Source organism: Nannospalax galili, unplaced genomic scaffold, assembly GCF_000622305.1.
Source record: "Nannospalax galili isolate Female #2095 unplaced genomic scaffold, S.galili_v1.0 scaffold664, whole genome shotgun sequence".
Lineage (NCBI taxonomy): Eukaryota > Metazoa > Chordata > Mammalia > Rodentia > Spalacidae > Nannospalax > Nannospalax galili.
In genome coordinates, this window is record NW_008354274.1 from 1,454,924 (window position 1) to 1,473,908 (window position 18,985).

Sequence of the window (18,985 nt, forward strand, 5' to 3'; positions counted from 1 at the left end):
GAGCAAATCCCACCAACCGGGCAACCGGAATGCCTGCCTGCCAGCTTCTGGAGAAGACGTGCCAGCTCCCCAGTCCCAACCCTGGCTGGCTGGGCAGATCAAGCTCTGGGCTCATGGACCACGTGTGGTCCAGCTGCTGATTAAAATGAGAATGGATGGGGTGCCATGACTTCCCCAAAATTAATGACAACACAACTGTTCAAGTTAAACAAGTGGGCGGAGCACAGCACGGGAAATGGAAAGCCACAGAGCTGAACTGGTCCTCCACAGCTCTGCCTGCCAGGGTAGCCTGTGAGTGGGGGCCACCTGCAGGGACCATGATGGAGTCCTGCCTTCCTGTCAAGACCTGCTTTCTGCTACACAGATTGGCTAGTCCCCTGGACTCTCTCAAGTAGAACTCTTTGCTCCTCTGGGTTCCCCTGACCTGGCCCTTGGCTCCAGGGGTACTCAAGCTGACTGACCATTTCCTCAAGTATGTGATGAGCCCTGTCCAGTCCTCTGTCAGGAGGCCAGGAAGGCGCTCATGTGGATGTCAGATTGCCATACCTTGACCTTTAGACCTAGCAACTGAGGTGGCAATCATGACCACAGAGACTAGGAGACAATATGCCCAGACCGGTCCACAATGACACCAAGTGTGCTTGAGATGCTGACCTGACTCCAGCCCCTGAATGGCCATTGGGGCCAATGCTTGCCTCTCATAGTATGATGGATAGATAGACTTTTTCAACTTGATACAAACTAGAGTTACCTGGGAGGAGGGAACCTCAACTGAGGAATTTCCTCCATCAGACTGGCTTGTGGCCATATCTGTGGGAAACTTTCTTGATTGCTAATTGATGGAGGAGGGCCCAGCCCACTTGTAGGTGGTGCCATCCCTAGGCAGGTGAGCCTGGGCTGTTTACGAAAGCTAGCTGAGCAAGCCAGGGGAGCAAGCCAGTAAGCAGTGTTCCTCTGTGGTTTCAAGCTCCTGTCTTGAGCTCCTGCCTTGACTTTCCTCAGTGATGGACTGTAAGATGAAATAAACCCTTTCCTCTGAAATCTGCTTTTTGGTCATGGTGTTTATCACAGCAACAGAAAGCAAATTAGGACAAAACTGGCTCTCCTTCCTGCCTTGGGGACCAAGTATTCTGGGGCTTCCAGCAGCTGACCTAAAATCCTGTCCCTTTCCATTTATTGACCAAAGACTGCCGGTCAATAGAGATGGCCAGGTGTCCTTTCCCCAGGCCTTCCCTTCCTCCTCTCCCTCCCTTGCTCAGTCAAGCTTGAGTACTCAGGGGGATAGTCTCAGGCCTCCTCAACAGCCAGTATCTTGAAGATGTCACAACTGCTGGGCAGCCACATGTGGGAGACCCCATGGGGCTCCTGCAGTCTCTCCCCAGTGCTCACAGAAGCAGTTCCCAGCAGACCAACATAGAAGGCAAGGCATTTGGAATGGTAAGCTTTGCTCTGGGTTGCTGAGCACAGGACCCTGAGGTGTGTCCTACTTTTAGTAGAAAAGACCCACCCACATTTATCTTCCAGCGACAGAACAGTCCCCTGAGCTCCTGCCTACTCCAGAGAATGTCCAACCTTTTGACCTGGTTACCGAGGTTATCATCTACAAAGTTCACACCCCAGAATGGTGTAATGAAAAAAACATGGCCCACTATAACACTCCTGGGTGTTTACCCTAGAGTTGACACAGGGCAGATAGTTACACATCCATGTTTACTGCAGCACTAGTTGTGATAGTGGAGTTGGGGAACCAGCCTAGGTATCCAACAACAGAGGAATGAATAAGGAAAATGGGACGTATGCACACAATGGAATTTTTCCAGACAGGAAGAGTGGAGTTGTGTCATTTGCAGAAAAATGGATGCAACTGGGAACAGCCGGTAGGTAAATCACAGAAGCCAATCACAGAAAGAGAAATGCCGTATGTTTTCTCTTATTTGGGGTTCCTAAATTTTATAGACATATATATATCTCCATACACACAGGTGCACATATACGGCACAAAAGCAGAAGTAAAACTGTCTAGGGGAACGATGAAAGCGGGGGTGAGAAAGGAGAAGGGGAGGGGAGGGGATACATTCAGTATAAACAGGTATGAAAGCTTGAGAAAAATAAACCCATCGATGTTTTAAGTCAGCTTCCCGTTTTGCACTGGGCCACACTCATAGCTATTCTGGGGTGCCACAGCCCATGGGCCATAGGTTGGGTACACCTGCTAGAGCATGTGTCCCACAGCCACCTCTGTGAGTGGTCTACAGCCCTGTATGGGACACGTGGCTGTGCTAGAATCTGGCTCTGTAAATTCCCCATGCTCTGACATGAACAAATGATGCCCTCTGCCTTAAAGGGCAGGACCACAGGCCACGTCTCATAGTCTACTGGGGCTCCCCCTGCTGCAGGCAGAGGCTTAGCCTCAATTCCAGGTGCTCACTCAAGTTCACAGGAAAATCCACACCAGTGGTGATCATTCTACAAGGCTGATTAACAGATCAAAAATTCAATGATTGTGGAGTTGGAATGTTACAGGTCCAGATTACCTTGGGCTGTGGTTAGCTCCCTAAATATTATTTATTGCCCACCTCTGTGTCTTACTAAACTCCTTGTGACTATTACATAAATCCTTTTGAAATGTACTACCAGATCCGTGGTTTCCACCAACTCAGAGGCTAAGAGTGCCATCAGATAGCATCTGAGGCACGTGGTTGAGCTTGCCCTGCTTTGCTGTAACCTCCCTATCTGATGTCCCCATCAATGTGTTTGAAATATGTCTTGATTTATGATTTCCTTTGTTCTGTTACTATAGAAACTTCATGAAGCTGCTATCACATTGGAACATGGTAATTGAGGTAACTCAAATCTGTGATCCCGACCCATGTTCATATTTCACTCCAGAATAAAATATCTGTTAGTCCTTTGGAGGTGAGAGCTGTGTTGTTGTGGGTACTGGTGGTGATGGTGGTGGTGGTGTGTATGTGTGTGTGTGTGTGTTTTGACACTTGAGACCATCCTGGAGCACCTGGTCTCCATCCTCAATACCTGTTGGATGCTTTCTTCCTGGCAACCTCCTCCTCATCATCTGGGTGTTTTAGGAATCTTTGCTATATCTAGAGAGTTATTTATTTCATAAGGATTTTCCCCCCTCAGGGCTGATCCTCCCACCAGTCACCTATTCCCCCTCAGTTCTACAGAAGCTTCAAGCACCGACCCTTGCTAGGAAAACACTTCCCTCGACTAGGCTCTAACACAGGAACAACACCCACCTTTGTCAGGCCTTATGGAGTTAGCTACATCTGGTGCAGACTCACTCCAAGTCCAGCATAGAACAGACAACTTTAAGTGGGAGTTCCACCTGGAAGCATCCAAGTCCAGCATAGAACAGACAACTTTAAGTGGGAGTTCCACCTGGAAGCATATAATTTCCAACAATTTCTACTTCCTTGGACACTGTGGGGATAACCTAATTTTAAGGGTTTAAGATTTATTTTTTATTTCTGTGTATGTGTCCATGTGAGTATATACCATGTGAGTGTGGGTACCTGGGGAGGCCAAAGAGGGCCCGAAGTTACCGGGAGCTGTGAGCTGCCCAGCATGGGCACTAGGAACTGAACTCGGATTCTCTAGGAGCAGCAAGCACTCTTAACTGCTGAGCCAGCTCTCCAGCCCCATAATTCTATGGGCTTCTAAGATCAGTGTCTCTGGTCATTGAATCAGTATTTATTTTGGAAAACTTATAGCTTTTAAGCTGCCTTTCTTTTTTAAAAATGTGTTAATCCAGGTCTGGTGGCACAAGTCTGTACTCCCAACTACTCAGGAGGCTGAGGCAGGAGGACCAAAATCTCAAGCAAGCTAGCCTGTAGCAACTTAGCAAGATCTCTGTTTCAAAATAAGTACAAGAAGACCTAGGATTATAGCTCACTGGTAGAGTGTTCACCTAGAATCCCCCAGTGAGGGGCTGGGGTGTGGCTCAGTGGTAGAGCACCTGCCTAGAATCCCCTAGTGAGGGGCTGGAATTGTGGTTCTGTGGTAGAGCACTTGCATAGCATACGTGAGGTTTGAAGGCCCAATTTTTAGTATAGCTAACTATCAAGGCCTTATAATGTTACATTAGTGTGTTGCTATTATTTCTGTTTAGATTGTATTACATCTACATGTCTCAAAAGCAGTGCAGAAGTGCAACATACACAGTACAGAGCATGTCTCCCTGCCCCGACAGTCTTGACTCTGGAGCACCTCTTCTTCTAAGAGAACACCACCACAGGCTTCCCAGAAATCCTCCTAGTGACAGCCCAAGAACACAGAAGCAGAGTGCTTGGACAGGCCTCCTGCTCTTTCCTGAAGACTTCATCATACCAGTCTCACCCTGCACCTTGCTTTTCTCATGAGCATCTGCATGGCTGCCCTTTGCCTGGTGGGCTATGAGTTCTCCTTGCTGCTCTTTCAGCTTGATCATCTGCTTTGGTTCTTCTCGTTCTCCCTTGACAGTTACAGCCATGTACTCACCAGCAAGCTCCCCTTCTTCTAACCTGCCTTGCCATCCCCTAGTTTTGGCTTATTATGCGCTGTTTTTATTTAGTATTTACCTGTATGCATTTAAATGCATTTATATTTTCTATAATCTGGTATTTACTTATTGTATATGTGGTTTTAAAAATATTTATTCTGTATTTTAAAAAATGTGTATGTATATGTGCATATGAGTGCAGTGCCCATGGAGGCCAGAAGAGGGCATCAGATCCCCTGGAACTGGAGTTACAGGCAGTCTGATATAGGTTCTGGGACCCAAACTCAGGTTTTCTTTAAGAGCAGTACATGCTCGCAACTGCTGAGCCATCTCTCCAGCCCCTGTAGTATATATGTTTGTTTACGTATGTGCACATGCATGTATGTGTGGATGTATGTATGTGAGCCTGTATGTGTGGAGGACAGAGGTCAGCATCGGGTGCCCTCCTCAATTGTTTGCCACCTTAGATTTTTGAGACATAGTCTCTCACTGAACCCTAAGCCCATCAATTGGCTAGACTGACTGCCTAGAAAGGTCTGGGTCCTGCCTGTCTCTGCCCAACCCTGAGGCCCAGTACTAGGGTTACAGACACACACCGCCATGCCTGGCTTTTATTTAGGTGCTGGAGAACCAACTTCAGTTCCTTATGCTTGTATAGCAGTCACTTTACTGACCGAGACGTCTCTCCAATCACTTTTAAACTCTGAATTCTGTTTTGAGACTGGTCTCCTGCCACAGGAGATGGAGATGTGTGTTCTCATGGACCCTTATCCTTCCCAGTGTTTCTAACTCAAGCCCCATGATTTGTGCCACATTGCTGAGTTCAGAGCTGTTATGGCTTAAATCTGAAGTGCTTTCCCTACACTCAGGACTAGATTGCATAATCCCCAGATGGTGCTTGTATTCTGAAGCTTTAGGAGGTGGGTCCTGGCTGGAGGTTTATACTACCATGGCAACTTTCTATCCCATTCGCTAATTCCTGACCACCACTGTGCAAACAGAGCTTGTCCACCATGCCCTCCCATCAGGATGACCTAAACTGTCTGCGACCATGAGCCAAAATAGATTCTTCTTTCCTTAAGTTATTTAAGTCAGGTAATTTGCTTATAGTGACAGAAAAGTAATGACAACAGGTGTTAACATTAGTACTTGGTGGCTCAGTCAGGGGTGTTGAGTGCAGAAAGAAGTCTTCTCAGCGGAGGGAAAGTAACATGGGACGAGGGCTGGGGAAGATGCAGGCTCTGCACTTGATGTCGCTGTCTGTCCAGAATCGTAGTTCCCAGAGAGACTGAAGTGGGCTTCATGGAGGACTAGGTATGACCTAGGGGCCTTGGGGAACGACTAAAACTTAAAGCTGACCACTGGGAGCAAGCCAGTCTGTGATCAATGCATAAAGCAACTGATCACAGGCCAATGTCATCATCACATGTGTACTTTAAAGATGCTTAAAGACAAACTAAGCTTGATAACCCAGGACAAGGACTGCTGTGGCAGACAGACACTGCCAGGAAGACCACATTCAGACATACTCTTTTAACAGCCATCAAGAAGGCCAGCATGATGGCTCACTGGGTAAAGGAGCCTGCTGCCAAGCCTAGTGATGTGAACTCCATTCTTGGGACCTATATCATGGAAGGAGAGAACTGACTCTTGCAAGCTGTCCTCTGACCTCCACATGTGTGCTCTGGTGCATGCACACACACACACACACACACACACACACACACACACACACACAGAAACACAAAATAAAAAAAATAAATAAAAACAAAACCATCAATACTCCCATGGCCAGGTGTGATGGTGCACTACTATAATCCCAGCACCTGAAAAGCCAAACCAGGAGGATCAAGCGTTTGAGGCAAGCCTGGGCCGCACAGTGAGATCCTGCCTCAAAAATATTCTTCCAAAATGAAAGAAAAAGACAAGGAAACCTTCCCAGACTCAAAGGCAAAGGACAGAGAGTCATCTGTCAGTCACCAGGAGGAAGATCAAAGATGTTTGAAGATGTGCTTTAAAAATCACTCCAGTGAGTCAGGTATGGTGGCACACACCTGTAATTCCTGCACTCGGGGGGATGAAGCTGGAAGACCCTGAGTTCCAGGTTAGCCTGGGCTACATAGTAAGATGCTGTCTCAAAAACAAATAAAAATTGAATGCTATGGAGTTTGTATGACTGAGGCAAGGTAAGTGTTGTTCCTGAAGATGAAGCCTACAAATCCTCCTGGGAAATCTGCATCTGGATCTCGGTCTGGGGAGATGGCTCAGTCAATGAAGTGCTTTCCTTGCAAGCACAAGGACCAGAGAGAGTTCGATCCCCAGAAACCTCACAGGTACCACTGTGAGGCCCACATGCCATTCATGAGAGGCAGAGGCCCTCCTATTCCTGGTACTCACTGGCTATCCAGCTTAGCCTAAACTGGCAAGCTCCAGGCCAATAAGAGACCATGTCTCAAAGAACAAGGTAGATTGCTCCTGGCAATGACAGCTTAAGTGACCTCTGGCTTACACACAAAGACACACATACATACACACAGAAAGAAAGAAATAAAAGAAAGGAAGGAAGGACAGAAGGATGGAAGAAAAGAAGGAAGGACAGAGGGAAGGACAGAATGAAGGAAGGAAAGGAAGAGTCTGTCTGTGAGTTTGGTCTGTACCCCTTCTCTGTATACAACAGGGTCTCCCCTCACTGGTTGAGTGTGTGTGTGTGGCTAGTAGATTCTCCCTCACAGCATGGCAAAGCAGGCCTCCACCTGAGTCAGCAAGGGGAATTGGTTGACCTAATGGCACTCTCTATTCAGGATCCTGACAGCATTAGAGGCTTGGTACCATACTATACTATGATGCGCTATCCTGAGACCTACCAGTAGTATATCCTGAAGGTCTATCCTGAGACCCATGAGGCATTCCCCATGGCCTCTAACCCATCCTCAGATGCAGCGCCCACAGTCAGCTTCAGCTCCTTATGCTTCCCTCCTGCAGCATTATGTGATTAGGACTTGCCAACATCCCAATCACCTTTCAAGCAGAAGTCTGAATGAACAAGGGATTATTTACCTTTAGGCCCAGGGCATGATTGTGGATGCATCATTGTTGTTTAATCTTTACATTTCATCATGCATTATCTGTATTCAGATGGCTCTGTGGCTGGAGGCAATAATCTGATAGAATGAAAATTCTGTTCAAAGGCACCTTGGGGAATCACAGAATCTGGGATTTAGTGGGAACTTTCCTTGTGGAGCCAGACCTTCCTTTCTATCTACAGCTCCATTTCAGATCACCTGTCCTCCTGAGGGAGATCCTTGGCCTCAGAGCACGTCACAGGAAAGACAGACTTCTGTCACAGGATTCTCTGTGGCTTTTACTGCCCTTCTTGGGCCTATATCACCTTGTCTGCTCTTGGTGTTATATTGCAGTAATGGTTAGCTTGTGTGGGATCCTTGTATTTCCCTCAGGAGTCCCTGACTGGAAGTCCCCACCTTACATGACTCTGGATGTCTTTCCTCTCAGTGTTAACATTGAAAACATCTGGGGTGGGGAGACGGTTCAATCAGTAAAGTGCTCGCTATGCAAGCGTGAGGACCGAAGTTCAATCCCAAGCGCCCATGTAAAAAGTCAGGCATGGTGGCATGTGTCTGTAATCCTAGCAGTGGGCAAGTAGAGACAAGAAGGTGCCTGGGGTTCTCTGGCCAGCAGCCTAGCAAAAGAGCAAGCTCCAAGCCAGTGAAAAACCCTGTCTCAAAAAACAAGGTGGACAGCGTCTGAGGAAAGGGACTTGAGGTTGACATATGACCTCCACACACATGTTCATGGGCACCTCTAAACACATGGCACACCAGTATACATATTGACACACTGACATACACACACCTGCACACATGCCTACCCACGTTATATATATTACACACTCGCCACCATGTGCAGGAGCCTCTCTGTTGCAAGCCCCTTATATTTATTCATTTAAAATTTGTGGTCTTCCATGGGCAGGCAGATGTGTGTTCTCTGCCCCAGTGTGAGGGAGGGGCTGGGCATCTGCATGTGCAGTGACAGGGCAGGGTCCCCTGGTGTCAAAGTCCTGTTCTTCCCATAATGCCCTGCTGCTGGCCCTGGTCCTTTCCTGCTCTCAAATCAGGGCTCTAAAGAGCAACCAAAGAATGAAGACTAAAATGGAAAACAACTTGTAGGAGTCACTCGTGGGGGGTTTGAAGGTGATTGTTACCCAGTGGGAGAAGCCACAGAGCTTGTAGAGAGAGTGAGCCCCCCACTGCAGTGCCTCCTGGGGGGTATGCAAATTAAGCCAGAAAGTGGCCAAAGGAACCAGGACCATCTATAAGAGTTGTGGGGTGGCAGTGTGGGGGGCCCAGGTGGGCCAAGGTCAGGAGCAAGCCTGCTGGAGGCCAAGCCAGTAAATCTGGTAAGAGCAGACTCTATGTATACTAGAAGGATTCAGAGTCAACAGGCCACAGAAATACTTGCATGTCAATGCTTACTGTCACACTGTCACTCAGTTAGGGAACTAATCTATAAGTAATCACAGTTTTGGGGAGATGGGAATTTGTCAGCCTGCCGGCCTACCCAAAACAGTGAATTCGGCATTCAGTGATAGAGCCTGTCTCAAAAAAACAAAGTGGATGGCATTCCTGAGGAGCAACACCCGGGGTTATCTTCTGGCCTCCATGCACACCAACAAGGACACACAAAATTATTAAAAGATGGGATCTGGAGAAGTGGCTCAGTGAGAACAAACATTTGGTACTTCTGCAGAGAACCTGAGTTTGGTTCCTAGCACCCACATCAGGTGGCTCAAACTGCCTGGAATTCCAGCTCCAGGGGGTCAAACAACCTTTTCTAGCCTCTGTAGGCACCTTCGCGGGCACACACACACGAATCAAAATTTCAGGAATGGTGGTATACGCCTTTAATCCTAGCACTCAGGAGGCACACAAAGGTGGATCTCTGTGAGCTCAAGACCCAGGCAAGTCTACATAGCGAGTCACAGACCAGTCAGGGCTACATAGTGAGACCTTGTCTCAAAAACAACCAACTAAACAATCAAATATATCAATAAGGGGTTAGAGAGATGGAGCTACAGTTAAGAGCATGTACTGCTCTTGCATAGGACCCGGGTTTGGTTTCTAGAACCCATGTCAGGTGACTCACAACCACCTGTAACTCCAGCTTCAGGGGATCTGATGACTCTGGCCTCCACAGGCACCTGTACTTATGTGAAATACCCATACAGAGACACATAACTAAAATAACTCTTGAAATAAGTAACATAAATCTTTAAAGATTTCAGAAAAAAAGAAAAACCCATGTTAGTGCTAAGTGGGTGCAAACCCCTCACGTTACTGTTTGCTAGAGAATGCAATATGACCTCTATTTCTAAAGCTTTTACACTGGTCAGGTATCAGAAGGTATCTATAAATGATATCAATATACAAGAGCTTGTACACAGGTGATATGTAAACATTACACCATTTTACTTACTAAGGGACTTGGGATTTTGATATTCCTGGGGATCCTGGAGCACTTCTTACAGATACACACGATGGTTGTGCTGCACCCTGTCATTCTAACTCACATATTTGCTGTGGGAATACCCTTGACCTCTGACCCCTCTGACTGTGGAACAGAAAGAGGATAATATATACCTGGCATGGTCATGGTAAGAGACTCAGTAGATAATACATGAAAATCACAAGGCACAATGTCATTTGTCCCTAATTGTGGGAAATCCGAGTTATTATTTTCTATCTCCTTTCCACTTTCCGCACTGAGCTATTACTGAGAGAAAATTTCTTGGCCTGGGGTTATATTTGTATCTTCCTATTATTTTCCCTTCAATAAAGGTGATATCACCAGTAGAGGCTGCACCCTGGTGTGCAGAACACAAAGATTCATACCCGCGCCTCGCCCTGACATGCGAACAGGCTCACTCGCTGGACCACGGCACTCTTTTTCTGCACATTCATGGTGAAAGAGGAAGCTGCAGAACAGTTCTTGCATTTTTAGAAAACAATGATGGATGGTGTTCAGAGCTAAGAGCGTTTCTGAGGAGGAGGCTGCTTATGTAATTACGCTCAGAGCCAGATCAGAAGCATTAGCGGGCTAGATTTCAGCGAGGCCAGGTCAGGAGGCTGTGGTATGTTTGCAAAGAATGGATAAGCTGGCTCCCGAGGAGATGAACGTGGCCTGAGAGAAGCCGTGTTTTTAAGGTTATGGGTGAATTATGATAATACGGGCATTAAGGGAGCAAGGCCAAGCATGAGGGACATTGATCTGAAGGGAAGATTAAAATGTGGAATGAGAGGCCTATGCTGGTTTCTGAATAGGCTGGAAGGTAAAGAGGGCATTGCAGGCTTAGAAAATCAGGGTGGGGAAAGAGACAGAGAGAAGACACAGTAAGAAGATGCAGCTGTGCCTGCCAACCTCATGGGTGTCCCAGCTCCTTGAAATCTGACCTCGAGAGCTAGCACAGCTGGCTGGGGGTTTTATCTCAAAACATTGAAGGTGGCTGCAAACCTTTTATGGGCTGTGCTGATGCCTGACAACCAAAGGCACTGAAAGATGCTCAGGTCCCCAAAGCAAGGCCATTGGCAGAATACAGTGTTGCTAAGCACTTGGTCACTGCTGGGAGGCCATGACACTCCTATTAATGTCCACGAATGGGGTCAAAGAACCCAGAAGCATTCTAAAGGGTCCCAGGAAACCCATGAGCTTAGCCAATGGTGTGTGGCTGTTGGTTCACAGTTCACCTTCTTATGGTTGGGAACGCAGCACCACCACAGTGAATATGAACTACGAATCTTATATTCACAGGAGCTTGTACTTCCCAGCAGGTTTCTCCCACACACTCGGTGAGACATTTTAGATTAATGTTAGGCCCTGGCAAGCAGGAGGCCTCCTGATGGGTGGAGGCAAGGGGGTGGCAATGGCTGTAGTGGTGTGGTAGAATCTAGGGAGTCCAACCAGGGCTGAAGCACAGGTCTGAACACTGCATGTGTGAAGTCTAGCTTAATAGCATTCAAAGGTATACAGAGCTGTTTGCCAAGTGGGGAGGGATGGCTATACTCAGGTGGTTCTGCAAATTCCTCCAAAGAAATCTTCTAAAGGCTGAGACCTCTCCGTAGCAAAATATTTACACAAATAGGCGAGTTCTCTTTCCCTCCAGGCACCTGCCAGTATTTCATGATGTTAATCTCTTTTGGAAATGCAAGAACATGTTTTGATATAGACTGCGAAGGCATGAGCTATGGGAGTATCTACATCCTCATAAAGCCATGCTGGTGGCCTGAGTGGGAACATCGATTTAAGGTAAGTCAGACGAAGAGATGGTCTCTTTTATGCCACACTCTGTCTTTTTGTCAACTTGACAAAAGCTAGAGTCACCTAGGAAGAGGGACCCTCAACTGAGGAATATCCCCCACCAGACTGGCCTATGGATATGTCTGTGGGGTCTTTTCTTGATTGCTAATTGAGGTAAGATGACCCAGCCCACTGTGAGAAGTGCCATCCCTAGGCAGGTGGGGCGTGGGCTGTATAAGAAAGGTAGCTGAGCAAGCTAGGGGAAACAAGACATCAAGCAGCATTCCTCCATGGTCTCTGCTTTGGTTCCTGCCTTGGCTTCCCTGGATGATGCACTGTAACCTGTAAGCCAAATACCAACCTCCCTACCCGCTGCAAGTTGCTTTCAGTCATGGTGTTTATCGAAGCAAACTAGAACATTCACCAGCAACCTAAATCTTTAGAAGCTGTTGCTCATCTTTCCTACTCCATCTGTGGGTTGGCGTGTGGGGTGCAATAATACACAGGTAACATGCTGCCCTGGCAACAGCAACTCTAAACCAGTCGTCATCACAACCAAAGATGCTCAGATACATTGCCTGTATTACACACAGAGCTCTGGTCATTTGGTTTAGCATTCCTTTTGCTGTGGTTGGGTATGTGATGGCTAATCTTGATTGTCAACCTTCTTGGATCTGGAATCAACTAAGAGACTCTCCTCTGAGTGGATTTGTGATGATATTTCCAGGACAGATTAACTGAGTGGGGAGTATCCTCCCTCAGAGTGACAGGCTCCCAAGGGAAAATCAGGGCTTTGCCTGCCTGCCTTTAGTCTTTGCTGGGGAATGAATCTGCTTTGCGCTGTTGTTGCTGCTGCTGCTGCTGCCACCATTAGAATCCAGCTTCTTTATCCTTCAAATATAGACTAAGACCAGCAATCCTCCAGGACTCCTCCAGGCCATTACTGCTAGACTGGGACTGCTGGGGCATCTTGTCTCATGGACTGAGCCCATACCAGGTTACCAGCCTCTCCAGCTTGCAAATGGCCAGTGTTGGACTACCCAGCTATATCACATAAGCCAATCTAATAAAGCCCTTTCTAATAGATATTCATTATATTGCTCTGTTCTTCTAGAGAACCCTGGATAATACAGGATACTCAAGGTATTTAAGTGTCTTCCACTTCTTTTTGTTGTTTTTTGAGACAGGGTCTCCCTGTAGCCCCAGCTGGCCTGGAACTTGCTATGTAGACCACCTGTTTGTACTTCCTGAGCGCTGAGATTAAAGGCATGTGCCACCAGCCTGGCTTAAGTGTCACTTACTTCTTATCTAGGCTTTTGTGATTTTCAGGGTCCTCCCCCAGGAGACTCCACATGGAAATACAGGCTTCCAATGGAGAAGATGGCTCAGTGGATAAGAGTGCTTGCTGCGTGAGCATGAGGACCTGAGTTTGAATCTCTAGCACTCACATAAAAAGTCAAGTCTGACTGTATGTGTGTGTCTACAACCTCAGCACTGTGGAGGACAGACAGGAGCCATGCTGGGGTTGCTGGCCACCAGCCTAGCTCCAGGTTTATTTAGTAAGAGACTCTGTGTGAAGAGAAAAAGGCAGAGAGTGATAGAGCAGGACACACAATACCCTCCTCTGGCCCTTGCGTGTGCATGATTATGTGCACTTGCACACATGTGGACATATACCACACACATATATGCACACACATGCACACACAGAAATGAATAAACACTACCACCCACACCCAAATAAAAGAAACCCTCACACGTATATCAGGGATATTCTATAACCCAAATTGCTTTTCTAGGTTTTTCTCCCTGTCTGTCAGCATGAATTCCTGATTCCAGCAGAGTGCTGGAAAACAGGGGGATGCAATATGCTATCGATGTGTGCATAGCAAAGGCCAGCACTGCCTAACCCCATGCCATGTAGGGAGGGGCCTGTAAGCCAGCCCCAGGACCAAAGTCCCTCCAGCCAGAAGTGATAGGTTAGCAAATACTGACATTTACTGAGCACCGTCCATGGCAGGCATTGCTCTGAGTACGTGAGGGAGGCATAAATGGGGGAAACTGAGGCCTAGGAACACAAGAAGCTTGCATAAATTTACTTAGCTAGTAGACTGAAGGCTGAGGTCTAAGCCTGGGCAGTGAGGGTCTGAAACATCACCCATCCTGCCTTCTGGCTCACTGCAATGCAGAGCCTAAGACAACGCAAGCAGTTGCATCAAGCTGCGCAAACTGCAGATTACAGCTGCCTTCTTTGTTGCTTAAATGAACCTGCTTAAATTAGTCACCTTGAGAACACGTGCAAGACTTTCTTTTTTAGACAGTCTCATGGAACCCAGGTGGGTCTTGGACTCACAATGTAGCTGAGGATGACCTTTAACTTTCTGATCCTCCTGCCTCTACCTCCTGAATACTGGGGTTACAGGTGTGCACCACCACGCTTAGACGATGCAGTGTTGAGGATGGAGCCCAGAGTTTTGTGTATGTTAGGCAAGCACTCTACTAACTGAGCCATATCCCCATCCCCATACAGTGTCGTTGGGGCATAATGCCTATAGTTAAGACTGGCTGGGACAGAGGTGGCCTGTTCACCTTTCCCACGTATGGCTCTCCAGTCTGCACAGGCCACAGTCCCAACATGAGTGTGTGCAGGATCCTGTCTTCACACCCTCACATCTGCCAGATGTCATGAGATCTCAACCCCAGGTCTGAATAATGTGCCATTTCACACTATTGATGCCAAGTTTCATTTTATAGTGCTTCTGTCATTCACGAAACAAACGCTTAAAGACATTTTGAAAAGTAAATGCCAAGATTTAGAGATGAGCTGACAGTTCCATCTAGACAGCAAGACTCTCACAGGGCGCCCCCCTGTGAATGCAGAGAGGAAGGGGGAGATGCACAGACTCACAGGGAAAGAGCATGCCACTGGTGGAACATCTTCATGGCAGAGCTCTTGCAGGAATTCTGTCCCCACAGTGAGACATGGAGTGAGACCTGGCAGGTCCTTTCTGAGGTGATAGATGCCTGTTTATCATGGACCATGACTGGGCAAATTCAATCATGAGCTAAGGGGTTAATGAAGCATCTGGAAGGTGGGTCCGTTATAAAGCCATCTTTTAAAAATTTATTTCTTACGTTCTGTGTATGTGGGTGTACATGTTTGTGTGTGTACACGTGTTAGTGCATACACATGGGAGGCCAGAGGTCAACCTTGGATGATATTTACATTGTGTTCTGAGACAGAGTCTCCCTGACCAGGGATTCAGTGGTCTAGGCTATCTGGCCAGAGAGCCCCAGGGATCTGCCTGTCTCTGCTCCTCAGCACAGCACTGGGATTACAAGCCTGTGCCATCACACCTGGCTTTTTTTTTTTTTTAACATGGGTTCTGGGAGATCAAACCAAGATCCTCATGCTTGTGCAACAAACACTTTGCCTACTGAGCCATCTCCCCAGAACTCAATCCTTTGTTTACAAAGTGAAATACTTTAGAGCAGGGCATCGCCTTGGGAGGCAGAGGCAGGCAGATCTCTGAAAGATTGGGGACAGCCCAGGCAATACAGTGAGTTCCAGGATAGCTGGGGTTGCAGGGAGACCCTATCTAAAAAACACAAAACCCAAAAAACCCAAAGTGAAATACTTTCTTCAAACCAAGTCTTAGACTAGCAAGACCTAAGCAGGCAACAGTGGCTCTTTTTAAATTTCAGATGTGTGATTTCATTGGAAATCATCTACCAGAGATGCTGACCAACTCAGGGTCTCCTGTGCATGGGGACCAGGTGGATGTCACCAGTGACCCAGGTCTGCAACCAGACTCTGTGCCATATTTTGGGACCCTTGAATTGATATGCCCAGTTTTACTTGGGCTACACTTTCTGGCATATAGCAGGGCACTCACCCAGGTCCAAACCTGACCTAGCCCTGGCCTGTCTGTCTACACTCTTTCAGGCAAAAGCTTCCGTTCCAAGCCACTAGGTGCCTCCTTTCCTTCTTCCAGGGCTGGGGAGGTCACTTCCCCTCCAGATCCAGCTCCAAAGCAGCATTGTGTCCACCCTGACCCCTATCCAGAAGGAGCGGCTTACAGAACATTTAGTGACTCTTGGTCCTGTCACTTATGTGGTAATGTCACTTGAGTCTCCCCAAAGGCTCTATGAGTGTCCTAAGAAGATCAGGTCTTACTCAGCCCTGCCTTCTACCAGGCAGACAGTACCTAACACAGGTCTTTAATTTGAGTTAGTAAAAGGACAGATAAAGTACTGGATGATGCTTTCAAATATAAATTGTTGCCTTTGGGAAACTGGGAAGCATGAAGGCTTTGCATCAATGTGCTCAGAGCTGCTTCTCTGAGTACAAAGTTAAACGTGAACAAATTCCTTGGCACACCTGAGGTTCACACTTTACCCAGTAGCTTCTCCCATGGGTCAGTCAGGACCTTGTAGCAGAAGACGCCCACAGGAGCCAGGTCAGCATCATCTATGAAAAACTAGCCCGCCACTTCCCAAACACCCATCAACAAAGCCCAGAGCAGAAGGATGTCGATTACAAATGGCCTTGCCATGGACCAAAAATAAATAAAGGAGATTCTGGGTTAATAAAATGCAAATTTCATTCTATAAGAAAGCCTAGGTTCCCGGTTCAGGAAACAATAGAGAGTCCAGGGATGCTCTGGGCCCAGGAGATGCTGGCTGCTGTCAGCATGATTTGTTTCCGCCCTCCTCATTGTCTAATGAAAACAGGAGAGTGAGTCTCCTTGCTGCATCTCCCCTTCCCTCCCGGCGGCTCCTTACCCAGAATCACACCGTTGGGTTCCTCTGGGGGCTGCCACACAATCCGCACTGCAGTGAGCCTCACTTCGGGGAACACCAGCCGCACTGGGGGGCCTGGAGCTGAAGGAAAACACAGCACAGGGTTGTGGGGTCAGCCTCATGCCTTGATGACCACTATGAAGCTTCCTGTACATGGGATACGCCCCTGATTTTACTTTTATCTTTAATTAATTAATATTATTTATCATTTATTTGTGTATGTACATGTTTGTATGCATGTGTACATAGAGGCCACAGGTCAATGGTGGGTATCTCCCCAAATCTCTTTCCATCTTATTCTTTGAGATATGATTTCTCATAGAACCTGGAGCTCGTGGGTTCCGTTTGGCTGGCCAATGAGCTCCAGGGATTTGCTTGCCTTTGTCTCTCCCAGCTCTGGGGCTACAGGCACGCCATCCCTGGCTTTTTAGGTGAATTCTTGGGATTCGAACTCAGGTCCTTGTGTTTGTGTGGCCAGCACTTTTACTAACTGAGCTATGTCTCCAGCCTGTGCTTTTAGTGAAGGACTTGAAGTCCAGAGAATCCTCACCTGCTCTGTGCAACTCCCTTATGATTTTGGGAAAAGTATGTCATTTTGAATCCTTCCCATGTGTTTTAGAGATTCATGCTTAGAAACTACGCTTGCATGGCGTGTGGGTAACACATGGAAAAGCTAACCGGGGGTGACCAATGACTTCGAAGTTAAGTATTTCAGTAATCTGAGTTCAGATTTCTTCACTAGGTTTGACATCTGTACAGAAGGAGTTTGGCAAGTGTGATGGCTAATTCTGACTGCCAGCTTGACAGGATTTAGAATCACCATGGAAACACACAGGCATGTCTTCGAGGGATTTTCTAGATTAAGTTAACTAATGTGGGAAGACCCCACCTTGAATGTGGTGCACCATCCCATGGGCTGGGGTCCTGGACTGAATAAAAAGGAGAAAGTGAGCTGAGCACCAGCATCCATCTCTCTGCTTCTTGACTGTGGATGCCATGTGAGCAGCTGCCTCATGCTCCTGCCACCATGCCTTCACAGCATGATGGACTGTCTCTCCTAGAACTATGAGCCAAAATAAACCCTTCCTCCCTTAAGTTGCTTCTTGTCAGATATTTGGTCACAGCCATAACAAAAGTTAACTATTACAAGTTGGCCCTAAGTTTAACTATTGATGCATGTTGAACAGTGATACTTGCTGGCATAGGCCTGCCTCACCTCACCTGCCTTATCTTAGAAAATTAAAAGCTGATGCTCACAGACGCGTATAATGATTCTTCTGTGTGGTTCAGTGCACCAATAATTCAAAAAGCAGTTATGTCTTGTGGAATGATTGAATAATAGGGTCACAGCCCTTGTAAAATATATTTGCTTAAATGGATAGGCAACTTTGTGTGCGGCCAGCATGAGAACTTCTCTATGGACTTAATCACAGATCAATTCCCAGGCAAGAGGTAATAAGCATAGAGTAATGGATACAGAAATGGAGTGATGTGGGTAGCAGCCATTCTGGGCTGGTGAAGTTGGACATGTGTAATGATATCTATGTGTGAGTGAAATAAACATCCAAAGAGGCCACAGGCTCGCAACCAGGACTAATTTACAATACCAGAGTTACATAGCAATGACCTTCTGAGTTAACCTGGAGCCTGGGAAGACATATTTATATAAAGAATGTGACTGTGGGAAAAGTTAAAAAAAAATACCAGCTGATTAGTCAGTGTGTCCTTTGGAAAGAATAACAGTGGTGTGCCTAGTTTTGGGGGACAATTTCTAAAATGTCTCTAGTTTCTTTTCACGTGACTCAACTGGAACATGTACACAGGAATCACTGGTGCAGCTTGCAAGGTTAACAGTGTCCACCTTTCATTCCCCTTGTTATTTTTCACCCGCCTAGAGACCTTACACTGGGGAAAGATGAAGGAATGGTCCCAGGCAGGCTCTGATGGTTAATACTGTCAAGTTCACAGGATCTAGAATTACTGGGGAGACAAACTTCAGGGTATATCTGGGAAAGAGTTTCAAGACCGGGTTAACAGAGGAGGGAAGACCCACCCTGAACGTGGGCAGCACCATCCCCTGGGCTGGGGTCCTGACTGAATAAAAAGGAGAAAGTGAGCTGAGCACCAGCATCCATCTCTCTGCTTCCTGACTGTGGATGCCGTGTGACCAGCTGCCTCACCCTCCTGCCACCAGCCTTCCCTCCATGAGGGACTGCACCTCAGACTGTGAGTCAAAATCAACCCTTCCTCCCTTAAGTCATTTCTTGTCGGGTATTTTATCCTGGCAATGATAAAAGTATAATACAGAGGCCAAGCCCAGGGCCACATGTGCTGTGAAGAGGGGAGACATGGCTCTTTCCATGCACATTGGGCCCC

The 18,985-nt window shown here is 47.1% G+C and overlaps 1 protein-coding gene across 3 annotated transcripts in view; it reads right to left on the reverse strand.

Moving 5' to 3' along the window:
• Sdk1 (sidekick cell adhesion molecule 1) overlaps positions 1-18,985 on the reverse strand; it is a 1,173,668-nt gene that overhangs the window by 137,611 nt on the left and 1,017,072 nt on the right. For all 3 annotated transcript variants that reach the window (XM_029555167.1, XM_029555165.1, XM_029555166.1), the window contains one exon: positions 16,592-16,690. In XM_029555167.1, the coding sequence (XP_029411027.1) occupies positions 16,592-16,690 (99 nt within the window). The remainder of the gene's footprint in view (positions 1-16,591; positions 16,691-18,985) is intronic.